At 44.6% G+C, this 22198-nt stretch overlaps 1 protein-coding gene and 1 long non-coding RNA gene across 2 annotated transcripts in view; one reads left to right on the plus strand and one right to left on the minus strand.

Annotated features, from left to right (window-relative positions):
- LOC143809383 (uncharacterized) overlaps positions 1-22198 on the plus strand; it is a 465098-nt gene that overhangs the window by 342125 nt on the left and 100775 nt on the right. The gene's annotated exons all lie outside the window — the stretch shown is intronic.
- LOC143805707 (uncharacterized) lies at positions 19018-21888 on the minus strand. The gene is made up of 2 exons (XM_077285269.1): positions 20816-21888; positions 19018-20276 (listed from the first exon to the last, which is right to left on the minus strand). The coding sequence occupies exons 1-2, from the start codon at positions 21016-21018 to the stop codon at positions 19292-19294; spliced, it is 1188 nt and encodes a 395-aa protein (XP_077141384.1). The 5' UTR covers positions 21019-21888; the 3' UTR covers positions 19018-19291.

Below are 22198 nucleotides of genomic sequence, written 5' to 3' on the forward strand. Positions count from 1 at the left end.
AAATAGCAGCCCCCCACATATAATGACGGTGAAATGAGAGGAAGGCACAAACGTAGTTATGAAAACAGATTCAGCAAAATGAGGCCCGCTTAAGCTAGATAGCAGAGGATACAAAAGGTGAACTGCGCGGTCAGCTTAAAACCCTTCAAAATACCATCCTGAAATTACTTGAACTCATGTGCCAACTCATGGTACATGAGTGGTAATTTCAGACCACTAGAGCAACCAGCAGCAGAGAATTACATATCTGCAAGCTGGACTAAAAACATGAAAGCAAACATGAAACAGGGAAATCCAGACTTAGCTTGTCTTGAAGGCTTTAGGATCAGGTAGCAAAGGTAACAGAGACACACTGATACATTGATAGCCGGCAAGGGAATGACAGGAAAGCCAGGTTAAATAGGAAACACCCAGCCTCTGATGGACAGGTGGAAACCAGAGACCGCAACCCACCAAAGTCACCCAGTACCAGTTGTAACCACCAGAGGGAGCCCAAAAACAGAATCCACAACAACTGTCCCTGCAAACAAAAGGTGGTGTTGGACAGTGGAAATCGCTACAGCACAAGCGGTTTGGGGGTGAATGTACCCTGCCTAACGCTATCCCTGCTTCTGACATAGTGGCAGCAACCTCTCCCTATGCTCAGATCAGCAGCAGTAAGATGGCGGTCGGCGGGAACGCCCCTTTATAGCCCCTGTGACTCCGCAGAAAGCAAGCCAATCACTGCAATGCCCTTCTCTAAGATGGTGGGGACTGAGATCTATGTCATCACGCTGCCCACACTCTGCGTCCACCTTCTTTGGCTGAGAAATGGCGCTTTTAGCGTCATTGAAACGCAACTTTGGCGCGAAAGTCGCGTACCGCGTGGCCAATCCCACACAGGGATCGGGTCGGGTTTCATGAAACCTGACTTTTCAAAAAGTCAGCGACTTATGAAAATGACTGATCCGTTTTGCTCAACCCTAATCTCCTGTAATTCGGAGATCGCTCCTGATAGCTCCGTGCCTTGGATCTTCCATTTACGTGGCTTGCGCCTACCCCTCCTGTGGCGCCTTCTTGGTCGCTCGTGTCGGATGATAAAAAACCATCACTTGAAACAGGATCCACATGTGCAACTCGTGCCTGTTCCCCCAACATAGGTGCAGGCATCCTCCTGGCGTTACCATGATGTGTCCACTTATATGCCCTCTGGTTATCAAAATCAGGTTTATCACGTTGAAATGTATGTTTCTTCCCTTTGATCACATCCTTCTCAAACAAATCTATAGTAGTTTTTAAACTCTCTTTAAAGGGGGCAACCTGCCCCTGTTTATCAAGTCCAACCTCTGTTCCTTGAGCCTGATTTCCTCCTTCAATCTAGCAATAAGGGCCTGATCGTGTTCCAACAACATCTCAATCAATATGGAGGAACACTTAAACAATCCCGTCTCCCAAGTGCTCCGGAGAGCTATATCCACTTCCCAGGCCGGGAAAATCTGTACCCGCAAGTCACGCGGTATAAGCCTCAGTCTCTTATATTCCTCCAGGCTTTTCACGTTCCACCAGGCCTTGGTCAAAGACTTATGTAAATGGCTGATATCCCCACACAACTGTGAAAAGCCCTCGTCCACTGCCGTAGTCACCTTAGACACACCTTCTGCACAGCCAAACACCCCAGAAACCTGGTCACGCCAAGCGGCCTCACGGGCCTCCAAATCCATTACAATTGATACGGATTTCCTCCAATCTATATAATTGTGTGCCTCCGCTAGGAAAACCCGTCAAAAGATTACACTGGAAAAGCAATTAAGTATACAAGAAGAATAGCGGGCACCACAGACATAATCAGGGATCGACCAAATGCATACAAATAAGCAATTAAACAAACAAAGAAAAAGGATATGCATAACAGTGGGATCAACCTTCAAAAAATACAACTTTATTTATACAAAAAGGGCACAACAGAGCAAGACACACATTTAAAAACAGTTAAAAGACCAGAAAAAGGACAAGAGCGTATGGCTAATAGGCCACATGCAACCCCCCCCAGACAATTGGAAATAAATGCCATTAAGCACCAAATAATACAAGAAACATTAATAACAAGATGGTACATGTGCATCCATATGAATATAAACACTAATACATGTCCGTCTGCTGCCAGATGTACCCTACAAATATGGGGCGAAATATGCAAAAATAAGATACAAAGATACCGTAGCTTATCACCTCTCAAACCTGTTTATACTATATAAACCATGACCTCACATGAAAATTCCCTGAGGGCCTGGAAACAGGATGACCATATAAGAACCAAGGTATGCCCCATATAAGCAAAAATATTCAGGTAACAAACAATATATCACCTAAGATACCAGGGACCAAGCAGACGACCTGCTCAAAAAAGCCATGAACCAAAGTGTAAGGTGCTAGTGCTGGGGGGAACTAAGCCCCACGCGTATCGACGCTACAATGGCGTCTTCATCAGGGGTAATGTGAGGTAAGCAATCCATGCTCGATCTAATATAGCCGAATAAGATAATGTAATAGAAATCACCTGTAAGGGAACATTAGCGTGCGGTTCCCTGGTGGTATGTGCAGACCGGCATGCACTTCCGGGTTGGCAGATTGACCCCACTGCGTCTGCGCAGTGTATCACTACTATGTTACTGAGGCTGTGATAAGCGCAGTCTCGGCTGAAGGGTTACCATGGAAGCAGTAGCAACAGAGTGGTACAAATGTGCGCCTGCGCAAATATGTTGCCAAAGTCAGGCGCTTGCGTAATACGGTCCTGCTGCTAAATCGCCAAGGCTGTAACAAATGCAGTGCCGGTTTGAAAGTCATCGTTGTAGCAGGAATATTTAGAATATGCCTGCATAAAAATGCACCCTGGAACCAAAGAGCCGGGCAAATATGCGCCTGCGCAGTGCGGTGAACTTACCGCATGATCTTGTATACAATACCATACACGGCGCACAAGCTATAAGTGAAAACACGGTAGTATAAAATTGGAAACGCAGACGCCAAAGCAGCACCATCTACCAATTAAAGTATAATCAGGAGACATGCTCCAAAAGATCAGAAAGGTAGAATATATGCGCCTGCGCTGTACGACAAACTTCTCACAAGAACCTATATGCAATACCATGCACAGACGCATATACAAAGGGGCACAGAGGGATGAGGTTAGAGACGTGGATACCGAAGAGCGAATAATATACGCCTGAACTGTGTGGCGAACTTCTCGCAAGAACCTATATGCAGCCCCATACAAGGACGCACATACAAGAAGGTACAGGGGGATGGAGTATAGAGACGTGGGCGCAACATAGCCAACTTACGCAAGAAATATGAATATATGCAATTGTTGGCAAATATCAAATATAATGGCACAACCAGAACGGTATATACATAGATCAGTATGGGGAAGATATAAATATGAGATGTTGTAGGGGGCCCTAAGCTGGATTGGCATATCAGACATTATTATTAGGAGAGAGCCACACTAGAAAGGACACAGGGGGCCAGGGAAATAAATCCCGGATTCTGGCGATGAGCGTGTTGATGAAAGCAATTGCACTAACACCACAGGCTGGTGGCAGTTCAATATCAAAATCGCACAAAAGACACATGCACATTCCCCAAAACTAGGTCAAACCAGGCCCCCCTCGACACTACACCAGGTACATCATACAACTTAAATGATAAACATATATTTATTAGCTTCCCCAATAGGGATATACATAATAAAATTCCTATAGAAAACCAGACAAATACAGGCCCTCAGAGGTGTAAAATGGATGGCATAACTGGCAGCAGACGCAGGTCTCAACAAAAAAGCCCATCAAGACATAGACAAAGCTGATAGTCCGGTGACCAGAAGGCCAGCAGTCATGGGGATGCAGGGGACCTCTTCATATCCCTCCTAAAGAGGTAATTATGCAGTTTTTATGCAGGCACATTCTAAACGTTTCTGCTACTACGATGACTTTCAAACCGGCACTGCATTTGTTACAGCCTTGGCAATTTAGCAGCAGGACCGTACTATGCAAACGCCTGACTTTGGCAACATATTTGCGCAGGCGCACATTTGTACCACTCTGTTGCTACTGCTTCCATGGTAACCCTTCAGCCAAGACTGCGCTTATCACAGCCTCGGTAACACAGTAGTGATACACTGCGCAGACGCAGTTGGGTCAATCTGCCGACCCGGAAGTGCATGCCGGTCTGCACATACCACCAGGGAACCGCACGCTAATGTTCCCTTACAGGTGATTTCTATTAGGCTGGTTTCACATTTGCGTTTGTTGCCGCAGCGTTTGTACTGCATATAAACGCATACGTCGTGTTTTCCTATATTTAACATTAAAAACGCATGCGTTTTTTTTATTCGCGTTTTGCCGCGTTTGACGACGCATGCGTTGTCTCGTCTTTTGCGGCTTGGCGCGGAAATGCAACATGTAGTAATTTCTGGAGGCGTCTATTTGCCGCCAGGAAACGCATGCGGTCGATTGCGACAAAAAAACGCATTGCTGTCTATGTAAACGCATGCTTTTTTTGCACATGCGTTTAGTTGCGTTTTTGAACGCATGCGTTTCAATTGAGAAAAACATGTCTAGACACTGATAAGCCACCCCCCACCATCAAGGTGATAAAAGGGAGGGTGTGGACAGTTGCAGGTCACTTCTCACCAGACTCTGAAGCAGACGAGACACAGACAGGCTACATCTTGGAGGAAAACAAGACCCTGAACAATGTGAGTATATCCTAGTCAATGCCTTTATTTTCTATTTTCTGTCACTACATGTCCTAATTTCTGCCATTTCTTTCTTTCTACATGCATCAGAATGTCTTCTTCGGATTCTTCATCTGGTGAGAAGTTTCGGCCAGGACAGTCGGAAGTGGAGCATGTCCTCAGTGAGGTGAGTACTTGCCTCGTCAGATTGGTAAGTATTCACTGTTACACATGTGACAATTTGATTTTTTCTGTTTTTTAGAGCTCTTCTACTGCGGTTGAGACAGGGCAGGAGCAGCGGAGTCAAGGTCCGGTGGAAAGGCGGCAGCGGGTACGTATACAAGGCTACATTAAGACAGGAGAAAAAACGGAGTAAATGTCCCACAATTATAAAAATAATATATTTATTAATACAATAGATCACAACAAATTAATTCAAACATTAAATATACAAAAATAATTATACAGGTTCATTCAGCTAAAGGGAGCCGGGTAGCACAGACAAAAAATGGTATGGAACCAAATGGACACCTGCTTATAGCCTAAAGTGCATAGTGCAGTCCTGTGTAGGCATATTAACCTGGGATATGCTGGTAAAGTAAGTATATCTACTCATATGAGCCCTGTACACAGGCTCAGAAGGAGCATAAATGTCATAAGTGACCACCAGGTTCCTACCTCAATGCAGGTGTCAGATAAGGGTCCACACCAGAACGCCCCAACGCGCGTTTCGCGTTGGCTTCTTCGGGGGGCGGTGCTGCAAGATGTTAACAGACTATATTTATAGGTCCCCAATCAATAATCATTGCCTCCATTTGTGACGGCGCATGTAAGCCACCCGTCCGGCCAGGTGATGCATCGCAGAGGGCGCCCAAGATGGCGATGCGGTTCACAGTTCCGCCGCATTGACGTCACTGCACCGCACACGTCATCAGCCGGCGCCGCCCACGATGCCCCGGGACAAGGACGGCAGGAGACATGCGCACAATGGAGCAAAAGAAAGGAAAGTGCCGAATATCCAAATACACAGAAGGGGATACCTTTAACCTATTCATGGAGGGATCACGGCATGTCCTAAGTTGATCTCAATAAATAGGGGAAGGGCGGTCAGAAATACAAGTATATATATAATTACAATGAAATGAAGGGCAAAGACAAAACTCGAATACAGCCACCAGTCATTAAATCAACTAAAGTCTATAAATATATAAGAATATAAATATATAAATATATATAAAAACAATGTGCAAGAATTAATGTGCATAAATATACAAACAGCAGATAAGTATAAATACATTGTGATACAAAAAATACATATGAATCAAATATAAGAAAACATATGCAAAAAAATAAAAATACATACAATATACACATAGCTAAATTCATGTGTTGTGAAAAAAATAGATAAAAAATGAACATGATAACATGTAAAAGTATAAACATATAAAGCATATACAGCGTGAATGCTAAAAGGACTCCATCATGTCCGGAGCTGGTTTCACCACGTGTTATTTGAAAAAAATTTTTTGGGGATATAAAATGACCGACTATCCGTATTTCAGATCACCACTACGGATGCCTTCTCCACAGCAGGGACCACCTCGATAGTATCACGAATAGGTGCAAAGAGGACGCTAGATACATAAAAAAATTAATAATAATTAAGTATGATAAAAACAATCCACAAGACAACAACAACAGCACAAACATAAAAACATAAAATCGGAGACGTTCTTGGTAAGTATTATAAAAAGGAGCTAAAGCTTAATTGCTCATTTAAGCCAGAAGGGGCCATGGTGTTCAATACCGAGATCCAACGGCATTCTCTCTGTGCCAGCCTTTTTTTAGCGTCACCACCTCTAATACCCATCCTAATTCTATCTATACCCCAGGCCTTAAATTCTTTGGGATTGCACTTATGATGTTGACGAAAATGTTTACAAAAATGTATACAAGGCTGACTGTCCTCAGTGTATTATTCTTGAATCTTCCTTTCTTTCCACTCGTATTTCTTTACTTTTTTCTTCTGGAATCCTTTTGTATGTTGACTTTCCTATTCATGCCATTTTTCAGCATCTTTTTTCTTTCTTTTCCTTATGTAAATTGAGCAAACTTTAATGACTTTCTTTAATTTTTAGGTTTCACAACGGGAGAATGACCTAATAGAAAATTACCTCCTTATCACCCTGGCCCAGGAGCGAGTCCCGTTCTGGGACACCCGGGATCCACTGCACTCGAACAACATCACGATCCGGCGGTTATGGAATGAGGTGGCCCAAGCGATGTGGGATGGCTGGGACAACGCCCCGACACGGGTCCGAGCTGCATTTGGTAAGTATTGCACTGCAGTGTGAAGCAGCAGAGACCTTGGTCGTGCTCACTCGACTGTGTGTGATGAAAGAACTCTCAGGAGTATCTCTCATCACACACAGTTGTGTGAGCACGGCCAAAAGTCCTTTTTCTGACCACAATTTTTTTTTAACAGTATCCAAAGTCAAAACACGTTGGTGTTCGATGAAGGACCGCTTCAACAAGGACCTGCGTCAAGAGAGCCATGTTCCCAGTGGTTCAGGAGCAAGGATCAGACACTACAAATACCATTGAGTACTGTCATTTTTAAGACCGGTCCTTGCCCAGAGAACGTAAGTATTTATCACGTGCATTAGGTTATATTGTATTGCCATAATCTGTATTTTTAAATTCCACAGGATTTTGCGTCTGGTAAATTTTTGATAAAAATTTTCTTTTTCCTTTTTTCACAACACATACAGCACGACTGTCGGCCCAGGTTCTGGAGCGGTCCTTCATCCGACAGCCACGGACCCGTCCCAGCCATCCAGCAGCGCAGCAGCAAGTGGGCCTTCCACACTAACTGGAGACCAGGGAGCGGGTCCATCAGGTCTTCCCCTTTCGCAGTCCTCTTCCACTGCCCCCTTTTTTTGGGGCTCATCCCGGAAGCGGCAGAGGGCTTCGGACAGGTCACTAATGCCCGAGTTTTTGCACTTGAGCTCGGTTTTACATGATGCGATCAAGGCTTTGGGTGACCGAATGGATGCTTCGCATAACCTCTTAAATGCACGTATCCAGGAGGTAGCAAAAGCCTTGATCAAGTGAAAGCCGATCTCCAGAGGCCAGCACATCATTTATTTTATCAAATTGAGCAGGGCATGTTGGAACACCTTACTCCTGATCTCCAGCTGAGTGTCATGCAGGCCTGCAATGCTGCTTACGTGCAGGCTATGCAGCAGAGTCGGTATTTTCAGCAGACAGTGGGGGCATATCCACCTGTGCCTTCACTGTCACGCTTGATGTCGACCTCTGCTGCATCCCACTGCACGGCCACCTCAATTCCTTCCACAGCCGGACACCACTACAGTACCACCACCATGCCGAGTGCAGTTGGACATCCCACCGCCACCACCATGACATCCGCTGCTCCTGCTTGGACCTCCTCCACTGACACCACGATGCAGCAGGACCCTGGCATGGCCTTCCGTACCGCCTCCTCCACGATGCAGCAGGACCCTGGCATGGCCTTCCGTACCGCCTCCTCCACGATGCAGCAGGACCCTGGCATGGCCTTCCGTACCGCCTCCTCCACGATGCAGCAGGACCCTGGCATGGCCTTCCGTACCGCCACCTCCACGATGCAGCAGGACCCTGGCATGGCCTTCCGTACCGCCACCTCCATGATGCAGCAGGACTCTGGCATGGCTTCATGCTCTACCAGCGCTATGGACTCTGGCATGGCTGCATGCTCTACGAGCACTATGGACTCTGGCATGGCTGCACGCTCTACGACCACTATGGACTCTGGCACAGTGCAGCCGGACCCTGACAGGTCACCCGCCACCGCGCCACGCCATATGAGCCCACCAAGACCTCCCGCAACCAGGCAAACAAAAAAAAATTGCAAAAAACAAAAAAAACGAGGACTCTTAGCATTCCTCCCCCTTCACCTCCCAATGTGTCTGTAATGTCAGGTTTGTCTCACCCTTCCAGTGCGTCTGAAGCCTCTTATGTGTCAAGCCCCATCCCCGAACTTCCAGACCCTTCTAGTTTCATTGCCCCTTCTCCTGCCACCTCTGCGTCGTCCACGGTTAGCCAGGCCTCAGTACTTCACACCCCCCATTTACATCACTCTACTCCAAGCCGGCGCAGTAAAAAATAATTTTTTTCAAGTTGTTAACAAAATAAAAAAAGTTTGATTTGCCACAATTATGTTTGGTTTATTGTGTCTTCTGCCGCCGGCAATACACACCGTGCGCCATGAAACTTCGCCACACACTAATTTTTTGGGCCACATCATATCTCCTCTAGTTAAAAATAAAAAGACTGCAGCTTTATGTGTCTTTAGTATACAGATATGAGGTGGCCCAAAAAATATTACATGTATCTCCATCATCTCTTTTGGTCTGTGCTTAATGTGCCAGTCTGAAGAGAAAATGGTGGAAATACAGTGCAGACCTCTACTGAACAGGTCAGGTGTCAAAAAACTCATTAGTTATGACACCTGACCTGTTGAGTAGAGAACTGCCTTGTATAACCACCATTTTCTCTTCTTATATTACACACAACTTGAGTTACAATGGTGCTCACACACTACATATCTATGCTCACATGCACAGGTGTCAGAAATAGTGAATTCATGAGCCTGTATATGTTTATCATGAATTCATTATTTCTGACACCTGACTTGATGAGTATAGATTGTGTGACAGTGATTGTCTCTTCAGCTTGTGTCCAATGGATACAGGAGAAGAGAATCATGATGCAATGACGTCAACAAGCTTACCAATAAAGCAACATGGCTGCCATTACTAGCAGTATGTGGCCAGTGTTGTATAACAGTATTTGTAAGCCAAAACAAGGAGTGGAACAATCAGAGGTAAATTATGATATTAACATAATAACTAGCACATCTGCTTTTATCACCCACTCTTGGTTTTGGATTACAAAAACTGATATTTAATACAGATCAAATATTGGAAGTTTAGGACAGCCTGGGTTTGGAGAGGAAAAAGATAGGAGACACGGTCAACTCAACCAAAACTAAAGTTTATTAATGAGAAATATTATAAAGTTTATTAATGAGAAATATTATTATCATTGTAGAAAATAACTGGTACATATCGAATTACAACAGGACATTTACACTACATTGTCCTGCCATGAGAGACGTCCAATATCTGAATCAAAAAAGGCCGCAAACTGGTCCCGCATGTGACCAACTGCTGCAGTTGACCGCAGCGGGTGATGCTGGAAATCAGGCAGTGGGTGTGCAACTGGTTCATCCATTTCAATGTTGGGTTGCTCCTTAACCATTATATAATTATGCAGAACCACACACGCTTTGACCACCTCGTCGACTGTTTCCACTTTTAGATTTATGGCTGATGCAAGAATGCGCCATTTAGCGACCAGAATGCCAAAGGTACACTCTACAGTTCTTCAGGCCCTGGTCAGTCTGTAGTTAAAGATCCTTCTAGTCTGGTTCAAGTCCCGACTGGAATAGGGCTTCAGTAGGTTTTCACACATCTGAAAGGCCTCATCCCCAACCATAACAAATGGCATCGGTGGTCCTTGAGTGTTGGGAAGAGGTTGTGGCGGGGGAAAATTGAAATTTTTGCCATACACACGGCGGCCCATATCCGAGTTCTTGAAAGTCTGGGAATCGTTGCCATGGCCAAAAGCTCCAATGTCCACGGCGATGAAGCGACAGTTCCCATCGGCTATTGCCATGAGCACAACAGAAAAATATTTTTTGTAATTGAAGTACTCCGATCCTGTTCTGGCTGGTTTGATAATGCGAATGTGCTTTCCATACACCGCTCCTAAACAGTTGGGGAAATCACACACACTCCAGAATTTCTCCACAATTTCTAGCCACATGTCGACTGTGGGTAGGGGTATAAACTCATCCCGGAGTACATTCCACAATGCCCGGCAGGTGTCCGCAACTATTCCGGACAGGGTGGATATTCCAAGCCGGTATTGGAAGTGGAGGGATGATAAACTCTCTCTGGTGGCCAGAAATCTGTAAGAAAAACAAACACAAAAACCATTACAATCTATTCTTTTTATGGTGTGGTTACGCTAAAGAAAGAAAGGAAAATACCCAAAAAATACATGTCAGAAAACAGTAAATTTGGACTATAATTGGTTTAGATTTGGAACGTACCTTAATGTAACCAGCAGACGTTCCTCTGGTGGAATCGCTTTACGGAGCTGGGTGTCCTGTCGCCGTATGGCTCCTTGGACACGAGACAGCAAATCCAGGAATGAGTCTTGCGACATTCGTGTGTATTCCTGGAATTTCTCCGGGTTGGCATTAAGCTCGGCATAGAGCATGTGGTAGGATCCATGGCCCTCACGTAGTTTGATAATGTGGTGCCTCCAAAAACGCCTACGTTGTCTCCTTCTCCATCTTTGGCGATTTCTGTCTTGCTCCCAAGCGAAAGCACAGGCAAGAAACAGCTTGAAGCTGAAATCCAGGTTGAAATAAAAGCTCTCCATGCTAAGATTCATCATGACACAGGATACAGTTGCAAACTGTTAAAATTTCAGTAGCCCTAGTGTCTATATATAGAGATCTCATAATACACGCCCTCTGTAGTCCCATTGGCAGTGTCTGGTTATCTTGATTTTTCTCTTGTGAAATTTCTCATCATGCGCACCAAAAATGCAAAAGCAGGAAAAAAACCGCATGTAAACGCGTACAAACACGGCGTTTTTTAACCGGATGCGTCAACGCATGCGTCAAAAAAACGCCGCGTTTGTACGCGTTTACATGCGTTTTTTCCACCACTTGCAGATGTGTTTTAAACGCTGCAGATTTAAACGCAAATGTGAAACTAGCCTTACATTATCTTATTCGGCTATATTAGATCGAGCATGGATTGCTTACCTCACATTACCCCTGATGAAGACGCCCTTGTAGCGTCGATACGCGTGGGGCTTAGGTCCCCCCCAGCACTAGCACCTTACACTTTGCTTCATGGCTTTTATGAGCCGGTCGTCTGCCTGGTCCCTGGTATCTTAGGTGATATATTGTTTGTTACCTGAATATACCTTGGTTCTTATATGGTCATTAGGGTTGAGCGAAACGGGTCGTTCATTTTCAAAAGTCGCCGACTTTTGGCTAAGTCGGCGTCTCATGAAACCCGATCCGACCCCTGTGCTTGTCGGCCATGCGGTACGCGACTTTCGCACCAAAGTCGCGTTTCAATTACGCGAAAAGCGCCATTTCTCAGCCAATGAAGGTGAACGCAGAGTGTGGGCAGCGTGATGACATAGGTCCTGGTCCCCACCATCTTAGAGAAGGGCATTGCAGTGATTGGCTTGCTGTCTGCGGCGTCACAGGGGCTATAAAGGGGCGTTCCCGCCGACCGCCATGTTACTGCTGCTGCTCTGAGCTTAGGGAGAGGTTGCTGCCGCTTCGTCAGAAGCAGGGAGAGCGTTAGGCAGGGTCCACTAACCACCAAACCGCTTGTGCTGTAGCGATTTCCACTGTCCAACACCACCTTCGGTGTGCAGGGACAGTGAAAGCAATTTTTTTTTTTTTTTTTCCCTCAGCGCTGTAGCTCATTGGGCTGCCCTAGAAGGCTCCCTGATAGCTGTATTGCTGTGTGTACGCCACTGTGGAAACCAACTGCTTTTTTCAAAGCACATATCCTCTTGTTCCTTCCTTTCTGCACAGCTATCTTTTTTGTTTGTCCACACTTTTTATTTAATTTGTGCATCAGTCCACTCCTATTGCTGCCTGCCATACCTGGCTGAGATTACTGCAGGGAGATAGTAATTGTAGGACAGTCCCTGTTTTTTTTTTTTTTTTTTGTGGGAGATTAAGATTGGCATTTCTGCTACAGTGCCATCCCTGTGTGTGCCATCTCTCACTGAGTGGGCCATAGAAAGCCTATTTATTTTTGTCCTTGATTTGTGTTCTAAAATCTACCTCAACACAAAAACACTACATCAATCAGTGGGAGAAAAATATTGGCCTCAGTCAGGGCTTGTGTGCCACTCCTGTGCGTGCCATCTCTCATTCAGTGGGCCATAGAAAGCCTTTTTTTTTGTTTTTTTTTAATATTATTTGGTTTCTAAAGTCTCCCTGAAAATAAAAAATAAAAAACTTAAAAAAACAGTGGGAGAGTAATATTGCCCTTTCAGCTTGTGCGCCAGTCTTGACTCCTGGGTGTGCCACCTCTCTCTCTCTAATTGTGGGCCATAGAAAGCCTATTTATTTTTTTCCTTCATTTGTGTTTTAAAATCTACCTCAACACAAAAACACTACATCAATCAGTGGGAGAAAAATATTGGCCTCAGTCAGGGCTTGTGTGCCACTCCTGTGCGTGTCATCTCTCATTCAGTGGGCCATAGAAAGCCTTTTTTTTTTGTTTTTTTTTTAATATTATTTGGTTTCTAAAGTCTCCCTGAAAATAAAAAATAAAAAACTTAAAAAAACAGTGGGAGAGTAATATTGCCCTTTCAGCTTGTGCGCCAGTCTTGACTCCTGGGTGTGCCACCTCTCTCTCTCTAATTGTGGGCCATAGAAAGCCTATTTATTTTTTTCCTTCATTTGTGTTTTAAAATCTACCTCAACACAAAAACACTACATCAATCAGTGGGAGAAAAATATTGGCCTCAGTCAGGGCTTGTGTGCCACTCCTGTGCGTGTCATCTCTCATTCAGTGGGCCATAGAAAGCCTTTTTTTTTTGTTTTTTTTTTAATATTATTTGGTTTCTAAAGTCTCCCTGAAAATAATAAAAAAAAAACTTAAAAAAACAGTGGGAGAGTAATATTGCCCTTTCAGCTTGTGCGCCAGTCTTGACTCCTGGGTGTGCCACCTCTCTCTCTCTAATTGTGGGCCATAGAAAGCCTATTTATTTTTTTCCTTCATTTGTGTTTTAAAATCTACCTCAACACAAAAACACTACATCAATCAGTGGGAGAAAAATATTGGCCTCAGTCAGGGCTTGTGTGCCACTCCTGTGCGTGTCATCTCTCATTCAGTGGGCCTTAGAAGGCTTTTTTTTGTTTGTTTTTTTTATATTATTTGGTTTCTAAAGTCTCCCTGAAAATAAAAAAAAAAAACTTAAAAAAACAGTGGGAGAGTAATATTGCCCTTTCAGCTTGTGCGCCAGTCTTGACTCCTGGGTGTGCCACCTCTCTCTCTCTAATTGTGGGCCATAGAAAGCCTATTTATTTTTTTCCTTGATTTGGGTTTTAAAATCTACCTTAATAAAAAAACACTACATCAATCAGTGGGAGAAAAATATTGGCCTCAGTCAGGGCTTGTGTGCCACTCCTGTGCGTGTCATCTCTCATTCAGTGGGCCATAGAAAGCCTTTTTTTTTATTTTATTTAATTATTTGGTTTCTAAAGACTCCCTGAAAAAATAAAACATAAAAAAAAAACAGTGGGAGATTAATATTGCCCTTTCAGCTTGTGCGCCAGTCTTGACTCCTGGGTGTGCCACCTCTCTCTCTCTAATTGTGGGCCATAGAAAGCCTATTTATTTTTTTCCTTGATTTGGGTTTTAAAATCTACCTTAATAAAAAAACACTACATCAGTCAGTGGGAGAAAAATATTGGCCTCAGTCAGGGCTTGTGTGCCACTCCTGTGCGTGTCATCTCTCATTCAGTGGGCCATAGAAAGCCTTTTTTTGTTTGTTTTTTTTTAATATTATTTGGTTTCTAAAGTCTCCCTGAAAAAAAAAAAAAAAAACATAAAAAAACAGTGGGAGAGTAATATTGCCCTTTCAGCTTGTGCGCCAGTCTTGACTCCTGGGTGTGCCACCTCTCTCTCTGTAATTGTGGGCCATAGAAAGCCTATTTATTTTTTTCCTTCATTTGTGTTTTAAAATCTACCTCAACACAAAAACACTACATCAATCAGTGGGAGAAAAATATTGGCCTCAGTCAGGGCTTGTGTGCCACTCCTGTGCGTGTCATCTCTCATTCAGTGGGCCTTAGAAGGCTTTTTTTTTTGTTTTTTTTTAATATTATTTGGTTTCTAAAGTCTCCCTGAAAATAAAAAAAAAAAACTTAAAAAAACAGTGGGAGAGTAATATTGCCCTTTCAGCTTGTGCGCCAGTCTTGACTCCTGGGTGTGCCACCTCTCTCTCTCTAATTGTGGGCCATAGAAAGCCTATTTATTTTTTTCCTTGATTTGGGTTTTAAAATCTACCTTAATAAAAAAACACTACATCAATCAGTGGGAGAAAAATATTGGCCTCAGTCAGGGCTTGTGTGCCACTCCTGTGCGTGTCATCTCTCATTCAGTGGGCCATAGAAAGCCTTTTTTTTATTTTATTTAATTATTTGGTTTCTAAAGTCTCCCTGAAAAAATAAAACATAAAAAAAAACAGTGGGAGATTAATATTGCCCTTTCAGCTTGTGCGCCAGTCTTGACTCCTGGGTGTGCCACCTCTCTCTCTCTAATTGTGGGCCATAGAAAGCCTATTTATTTTTTTCCTTGATTTGGGTTTTAAAATCTACCTTAATAAAAAAACACTACATCAATCAGTGGGAGAAAAATATTGGCCTCAGTCAGGGCTTGTGTGCCACTCCTGTGCGTGTCATCTCTCATTCAGTGGGCCATAGAAAGCCTTTTTTTTTATTTTATTTAATTATTTGGTTTCTAAAGTCTCCCTGAAAAAATAAAACATAAAAAAAAAACAGTGGGAGATTAATATTGCCCTTTCAGCTTGTGCGCCAGTCTTGACTCCTGGGTGTGCCACCTCTCTCTCTCTAATTGTGGGCCATAGAAAGCCTATTTATTTTTTTCCTTGATTTGGGTTTTAAAATCTACCTTAATAAAAAAACACTACATCAATCAGTGGGAGAAAAATATTGGCCTCAGTCAGGGCTTGTGTGCCACTCCTGTGCGTGTCATCTCTCATTCAGTGGGCCATAGAAAGCCTTTTTTTTTATTTTATTTAATTATTTGGTTTCTAAAGTCTCCCTGAAAAAATAAAACATAAAAAAAAAACAGTGGGAGATTAATATTGCCCTTTCAGCTTGTGCGCCAGTCTTGACTCCTGGGTGTGCCACCTCTCTCTCTCTAAGGCCGGCCTCACACTCAGCGTATAAAATTACGGTCCGTTTTTTACGGCCGTAATACGCCTCAAGCTTCGAAATACGGTGATCCGTACGAACTCCGTAGGCAAGGTGTGGTGGCGTATTTTGCGCAGGTAATGTTGCGTATGTAATCCGTATGTCCACCGTATTGCGTTTTTTTCACTCAACTTGACAAAATGGACAATTAACGGTTTTTGAGGCTGAACTTGATTTAAATTACCATCATCAACCCTATTTAAGGCCCCTACAACAGGTGTCTCCCTCCCATATGGTCATTTTGTGGTTTGCCATCTGTTGGAGTGTTGGGTTAACATTAGTGTTGAGCGATACCGTCCGATACTTGAAAGTATCGGTATCGGAAAGTATCGGCCGATACCGTCACAGTATCGGAATCCAATCCGATACCGATACCCGATACCAATACAAGTCAATGGGACTCATGTATCGGACGGTATCCCTGATGGTTCCCAGGGTCTGAAGGAGAGGAAACTCTCCTTCAGGCCCTGGGAACCATATAAATGTGTAAAAGAAAGAATTAAAATAAAAAATATCGCTATACTCACCTGTCCGACGCAGCCGGGACTTCAGCGAGGGAACCGGCAGCGTTGTTTGTTTAAAAATCGCGCTATTACTTGGTTACGTGAATTCCCGGCTTGTGATTGGTCAGGTCGGCCATGTTGCCGGGACGCGGACCAATCACAGCAAGCCGTGACGAAATTACGTCACGGCTTGCTGTGATTGGTCCGCGTCCCGGCAATATGGCCGCCCTGACCAATCACAAGCCGGGACGTCACGGGAGGCTGGACACGCGCTCATTTTAAAATGGGCGCGTGTCCAGCCTCCCGTGACGTCACGGCTTGTGATTGGTTGCGCCGCGATCAACCAATCACAAGCCGGGAGGCTGGACGCGCTCATTTTGAAATGGGCGCGTGTCCAGCCTCCCGTGACGTCACGGCTTGTGATTGGTTTGCGCCGCGATCAACCAATCACAAGCCGGGAGGCTGGACGCGCTCATTTTGAAATGGGCGCGTGTCCAGCCTCCCGTGACGTCACGGCTTGTGATTGGTTGCGCCGCGATCAACCAATCACAAGCCGGGAGGCTGGACGCGCTCATTTTGAAATGGGCGCGTGTCCAGCCTCCCGGCTTGTGATTGGTTGACCGCGACGCAACCAATCACAAGCCGTGACGTCACAGGAGGCTGGACACGCGCCCTTTTTAAAATGAGCGCGTTTCCAGCCTCCCGTGACGTCACGGCTTGTGATTGGTTAATGGCGGCCATGTTGCCGGGACGCTGACCAATCACAGCAAGCCGTGACGTATTTTCGTCACGGCTTGCTGTGATTGGTCCGCGGCCCGGCAACATGGCCGCCCTGACCAATCACAAGCCGGGACTTCGCGTAACCATGTAAAAGCGGGAATTTTAAACAAACAACGCTGCCGGTTCCTGCGCTGAGGTCCCGGCTGCGTCGGACAGGTGAGTATAGCGATATTTTTTATTTTAATTCTCTATTTTACACATTTTAACATTAATGTTGTTCCGATACCCGATACCCGATACCACAAGAGTATCGGAATCCCGGTATCGGAATTCCGATACAGCAAGTATCGGCCGATACCCGATACTTGCAGCATCGGAATGCTCAACACTAGTTAACATTTGTACCATGTCTGACCACCTGCAGTTCACCCCAACACAGCGGGTTTTGTTTAACTGGGTCTTGTCGCGTCGGTTTGGCCAGCCATACCCTGTGATTGTGGATCCGCGAAGGAGGAGCAGAAGAATGTGGGTGCATCCTCTGTTGACCCAACGCCTCACTAAAGGCCATTTTCATCGGCTATATACAGCTCTGCGGGCACATCCAGAAAAGTTCTATCTCTACTGCCGCATGACAATCCAAACATTTGACAGATTGTTGGAGATATTACGCCCAGGAATAACATTTCAGGACACAATGATGCGCAAAGCCATCTCCGCCGAGGAACGTCTTCTCCTTACATTACGGTATGTATTCTACATCCTCACATACCTTTTGTTGTATTTATGGGTTTGTTTCCTTTATTTTTGACCCAGAATATGTGTACATTAGGTCACAAGCAGATGTGACAAAGATCATAAAATATTTTAGTTAAGCTCCCTTTGTAATTTTGGTTTGTCCCAGCATTGTTTGGGATTTTTTTATGAGAAATGTTTTGTGTGCACTCTTGACCCATATGTAATTTTTTGGTATGTGTTTCTCTTTCAGATTCCTGGCCACTGGATTGTCATTTGCGGGACTCCACCTGGAGTTTTTGATTGGCCAATCAACCATTTCTGGCATTGTGCGTTTAACATGTCGGCAAATATGGGATAGACTCAAGGACCTTGTGATGCCTGAGCCAAAACAGGCTGATTGGCTCAAAATAGCCCATGGGTTCCAGGTGAATTGTGACTTCCCAAACTGCATTGGAGCGGTGGATGGGAAACATATCCGGGTACGTAAGCCGCCGAACTCGGGCTCCCAATTCTACAACTATAAGCAGTTTTTCTCTGTAGTACTGTTAGCTGTAGTTGACAGTAACTACAGGTTTATAATTGTAGACATTGGGGCCTATGGCCGAACTGGAGACTCTAGGGTATTCAATTCGTCTATAATGGGTCGGCGGCTACGTGACAACCAGTTACATCTCCCACCACCACAACCACTCCCAGGCTCCACTGCAGAACCAATGCCTTTTTTTTTGGTTGGTGATGAGGCGTTCCAACTGACCAGACACCTCATGAGGCCTTATCCCCGGCGCAACCTGGACCACCGTCGGAGGATATTTAATTTGCGCCTTTCTAGGGCGCGGAGACTGGTTGAGTGTGCATTTGGTATTCTGGTGGCAAAATGGCGTGTCCTCCAGACTGCCATACAGCTCAGTGAGGCTACCGTCACTGAAGTTATCAAAGCATCAGTCATTTTGCACAACTTTACCCGCATACATGATTGCTTTGCAGATGGTAATGATGAACACATGTTGCGTAGTGTAATTAGGCCAACACCACATGGCCCTCCTCCGCGCCGTCCCCTTTCTGGAGTCAAAGTTAGGGATGTTTTGACAAATTATTTTGTATCTCCTCAGGGTTCTACTCCCTGGCAAGATTATGCTGTTTCTCAGTTGTAATTTTCTTATTTTCTTGATGTCTTTGTGAAATATAATTTTTTATGCCCCAGAAAAAGTACTGTGTGTTGTGTTTCCTTATTGACCCTATGTTTATGTTTCTAGAATATGTGTGTGATGCAATAATGATTTTGACCAAAACATCATTTAGCTTTTTCAAAAACATTTTACTTAAAGAACCAGCCTTTTTTGGTTTCCCTGTTAACATATTTTTTTCATATGTTAGTTTTCCTTTTTTAGGGTGAAGTTTAAAACCAGAAAAAACAGAAAAGGTTAAATGGTGCCAAAAATAACACAAAACCATGGTAGGCAGCTCACAAATATAAAGATTAGGCCACAAAACAACAATACATTACAAATCCCTGTAAGTTGGCGGGGGAGATGGTGCCTGCTCTGGGTCCTGGTCAGGGGGCCTTTGTTGGGCCAATGTGACTTCATCCTGTGAGGATGCACTGGCTTGTGGCACAGAATACTGGCCTTGTCCATATTGGCCAGTTGGGTGGTGTCCATAAGCCAATTGTCTCTGTGCCTCATGCTGACGGACATATTGGCTTGCATCATACCCAAGCCCAAAATGGCCATGTTGTCCAAACCCAGGTTGGGACCAGCCTACATCACTGGGTCTGGAAAAGTTGCCATATTGGGATTGGGGGTTGTAGGCTGCCATTTGGTAGACTGATGGCCTTTGTATATTTGGTGGTGGGAGGGGTTGAGGTGGAGGCATACGTGGAGGAGGTGCTGCAAATCCTGATTGATCTTGCTCCTGTTGAGGGAATTGAAGGCGCAAGAGGTTGGTTTGGGAAAGCTGCCTTCGCTCAAGATATTCAAACACCTCATAGGGGTTATATGGAGCTGTGCTTAAATCAATCAGGATTTGCATACACCCTCTCACACGTAGCCTCACCTCACGGGGAAGGGGTCTAAGGTAACGGGCAAGGCTGCGGGCAAAGGCCTCCTCTCCATCATCCGTTGCTGCCCTGGCCAAATAATTGAGGACCCCAGCGTCAACATCATTTCTTGTTGCTTGCAGCTCTCTCCTTCGGCGGGCTCTCCGTAAAGGCCCAGCTGCCTGTGGGGATGACACCAGTGGGTGTGGAGGGCTGCTGCTCTGGGCATGTTCCTCAGGCCTTTCAGCATCATGTGGTGCTGAGGGTGGTGGTGCTGCTGCATCTTCCTCACTTGCTGCTGCCTGCTGTGATGATGATGCTGATGGGTCCTCAAGGATGGATGCTGAAGCTTGGAAAGATGGGCCTGCCACCTCTTCATCAACACTTACAGGATCGATCAGAGCCTCCGATTCCGACCCGGTCTCCCTCTCTGTGAGGTTAGACTGTGTTCTGTTAATAAAAAGCAAAAAAAAAAGGGATTAGTTTTTGCCCATTGTTTAATTACACATCTGTGAGCTATATTGTGTCAAAAAACATACACACAACCTCATATCAGACCAACATCTACTCCACTCTTATCTCAAATTCACACATGAATATACCAGATTTTTCTGTGGGATCACACCAAAGGTTAACAACACTATCACAACACATCATAATGTGGCCTAACATTTCAAGCTCAAACAAAAACAGGAAGACCCACATCTTCAAACAATCACAGAACATCCAGTAACAAACCAACTAACAAACCACTGCATGAACATTTCTAATCTCGCCTACTACCTTCTCATCCATCCCTTGTAGTAGGTAGTGATGTTTGGCGGGCAGGGTCCTCTCTCATCCAGGATCCTTTTTGAATTTAGCCTTGTTTACATTATATTTTGCACTATATTTACACATCCTTACATGTAATTGGCAATGTAAGAACCGTAAAAATAACAAGATAAGATTGATTATCAATCAAAATGTGTGGAGAGGTTATTACTTACTGCCTCAGATTCATACTGACATCCAAAAATGAAAGACGGTCATAGTAGATATATTTCCGCTTCTTGAGTGGGGCTGATGACCCACTTCTTGCCCGCTGCTGTCTTTCACGCCGGTATTGGTCCCGGATGCTGCGCCATCGTGTCATTACATCATCCACTGCAATTACATGTTCAAAAATATTGAGCAAGATCAGTAGGAACATAGCTTCTTACAGTTGTCATTGATTTTTTTTGTTTGTTTGTTTTTTTTGGGGGGGGGGTTTCTTGCACCATTATTTACATGGTGCAGCAGATGTGAAAGGGGTTACATGCAGTGGTCTATATATCGGTCACAGTTGGAAACTTTACAGTCACAGACTGGGAGGGGAGAGAACCCTGTTCTTGCAAACATACATTAGGTCGGATTGTGAATGTGAAATAAAAATGCCTTCTGCAAGAATTAGCCTAATGTGACAATTTAGGACAAATAAAGACAAGGGGCAACACCCCTCTGGGCGAGGTATGAGTACCAAGAAATATTTATCCGCGCAACATCAAGATTACCTATGTACATAAACACTTGGCCTTGTTAATCAGCTTTGGGATTTGACAAAATGGACATAAATGACACAGATATCTAAAAATGATTCTTCAAGTCATCATGTAGGGAAAGCATCTTGTAAAGTCAAATCTGGGGAATACATGAGTGTACTTACTTAGTCTTGTCTGGTCCGCACGTGGCCGTTGGGCATAATCAGGGAATAGGAGGCCACAGATGGCCCTCCAAGCTGCCTCTTTCCTGGCCCGGTTGGAGTAGTTTGGATCCCGCTGGTCCCATATTTCTGGCCTTTCTTGGACCAGGATGAGGAGCATGTCCACATTAATTAGACTGGCCATGATGCATGCAACTCTGTGGAGGCGAGCCCCAGACTTCCGGGATGTCTGTGTGGCGTTTTCAGCTAATTAGCATGTCTGGGATTCATGATTGAGGGCTTGGCTCAATTCCTTGCACCTGGCGTTGGCTGGCGTATTTCTCGCAAGTCACACTGCTGGTCCGTGTGTAATCCGTATTTTTCACGCACCCATAGACTTTCATTGGCATTTTTTTGCGCAACACGGTGACAAACGCAGCATGCTGCGATTTTCTACGGCCGTACAAGACCGTATATTACGGATCCGTAAAATACGGCAGATAGGAGCTGGGACATAGGGAATCATTGGGCCATGTTTAATGCGTATTTTACGGACGTAGTTTATGCGCTCATACGTCCGTAAAACTCGCTAGTGTGAGGCCGGCCTAATTGTGGGCCATAGAAAGCCTATTTATTTTTTTCCTTGATTTGGGTTTTAAAATCTACCTTAATAAAAAAACACTACATCAATCAGTGGGAGAAAAATATTGGC

Source organism: Ranitomeya variabilis, chromosome 2 (assembly GCF_051348905.1).
Source record: "Ranitomeya variabilis isolate aRanVar5 chromosome 2, aRanVar5.hap1, whole genome shotgun sequence".
Lineage (NCBI taxonomy): Eukaryota > Metazoa > Chordata > Amphibia > Anura > Dendrobatidae > Ranitomeya > Ranitomeya variabilis.

What these genes read in the sequence shown, in the direction of transcription:
- LOC143805707 (XM_077285269.1), bottom strand. Translation starts at nt 21,018, where the DNA reads ATGTTCCTACTGATCTTGCTCAATATTTTTGAACATGTAATTGCAGTG. An exon ending in GTCAGTATGAATCTGAGGCA is followed by an intron (nt 20,277 to 20,815) that starts GTAAGTAATAAC and finishes TTTTATTAACAG; the next exon opens with AACACAGTCTAACCTCACAG.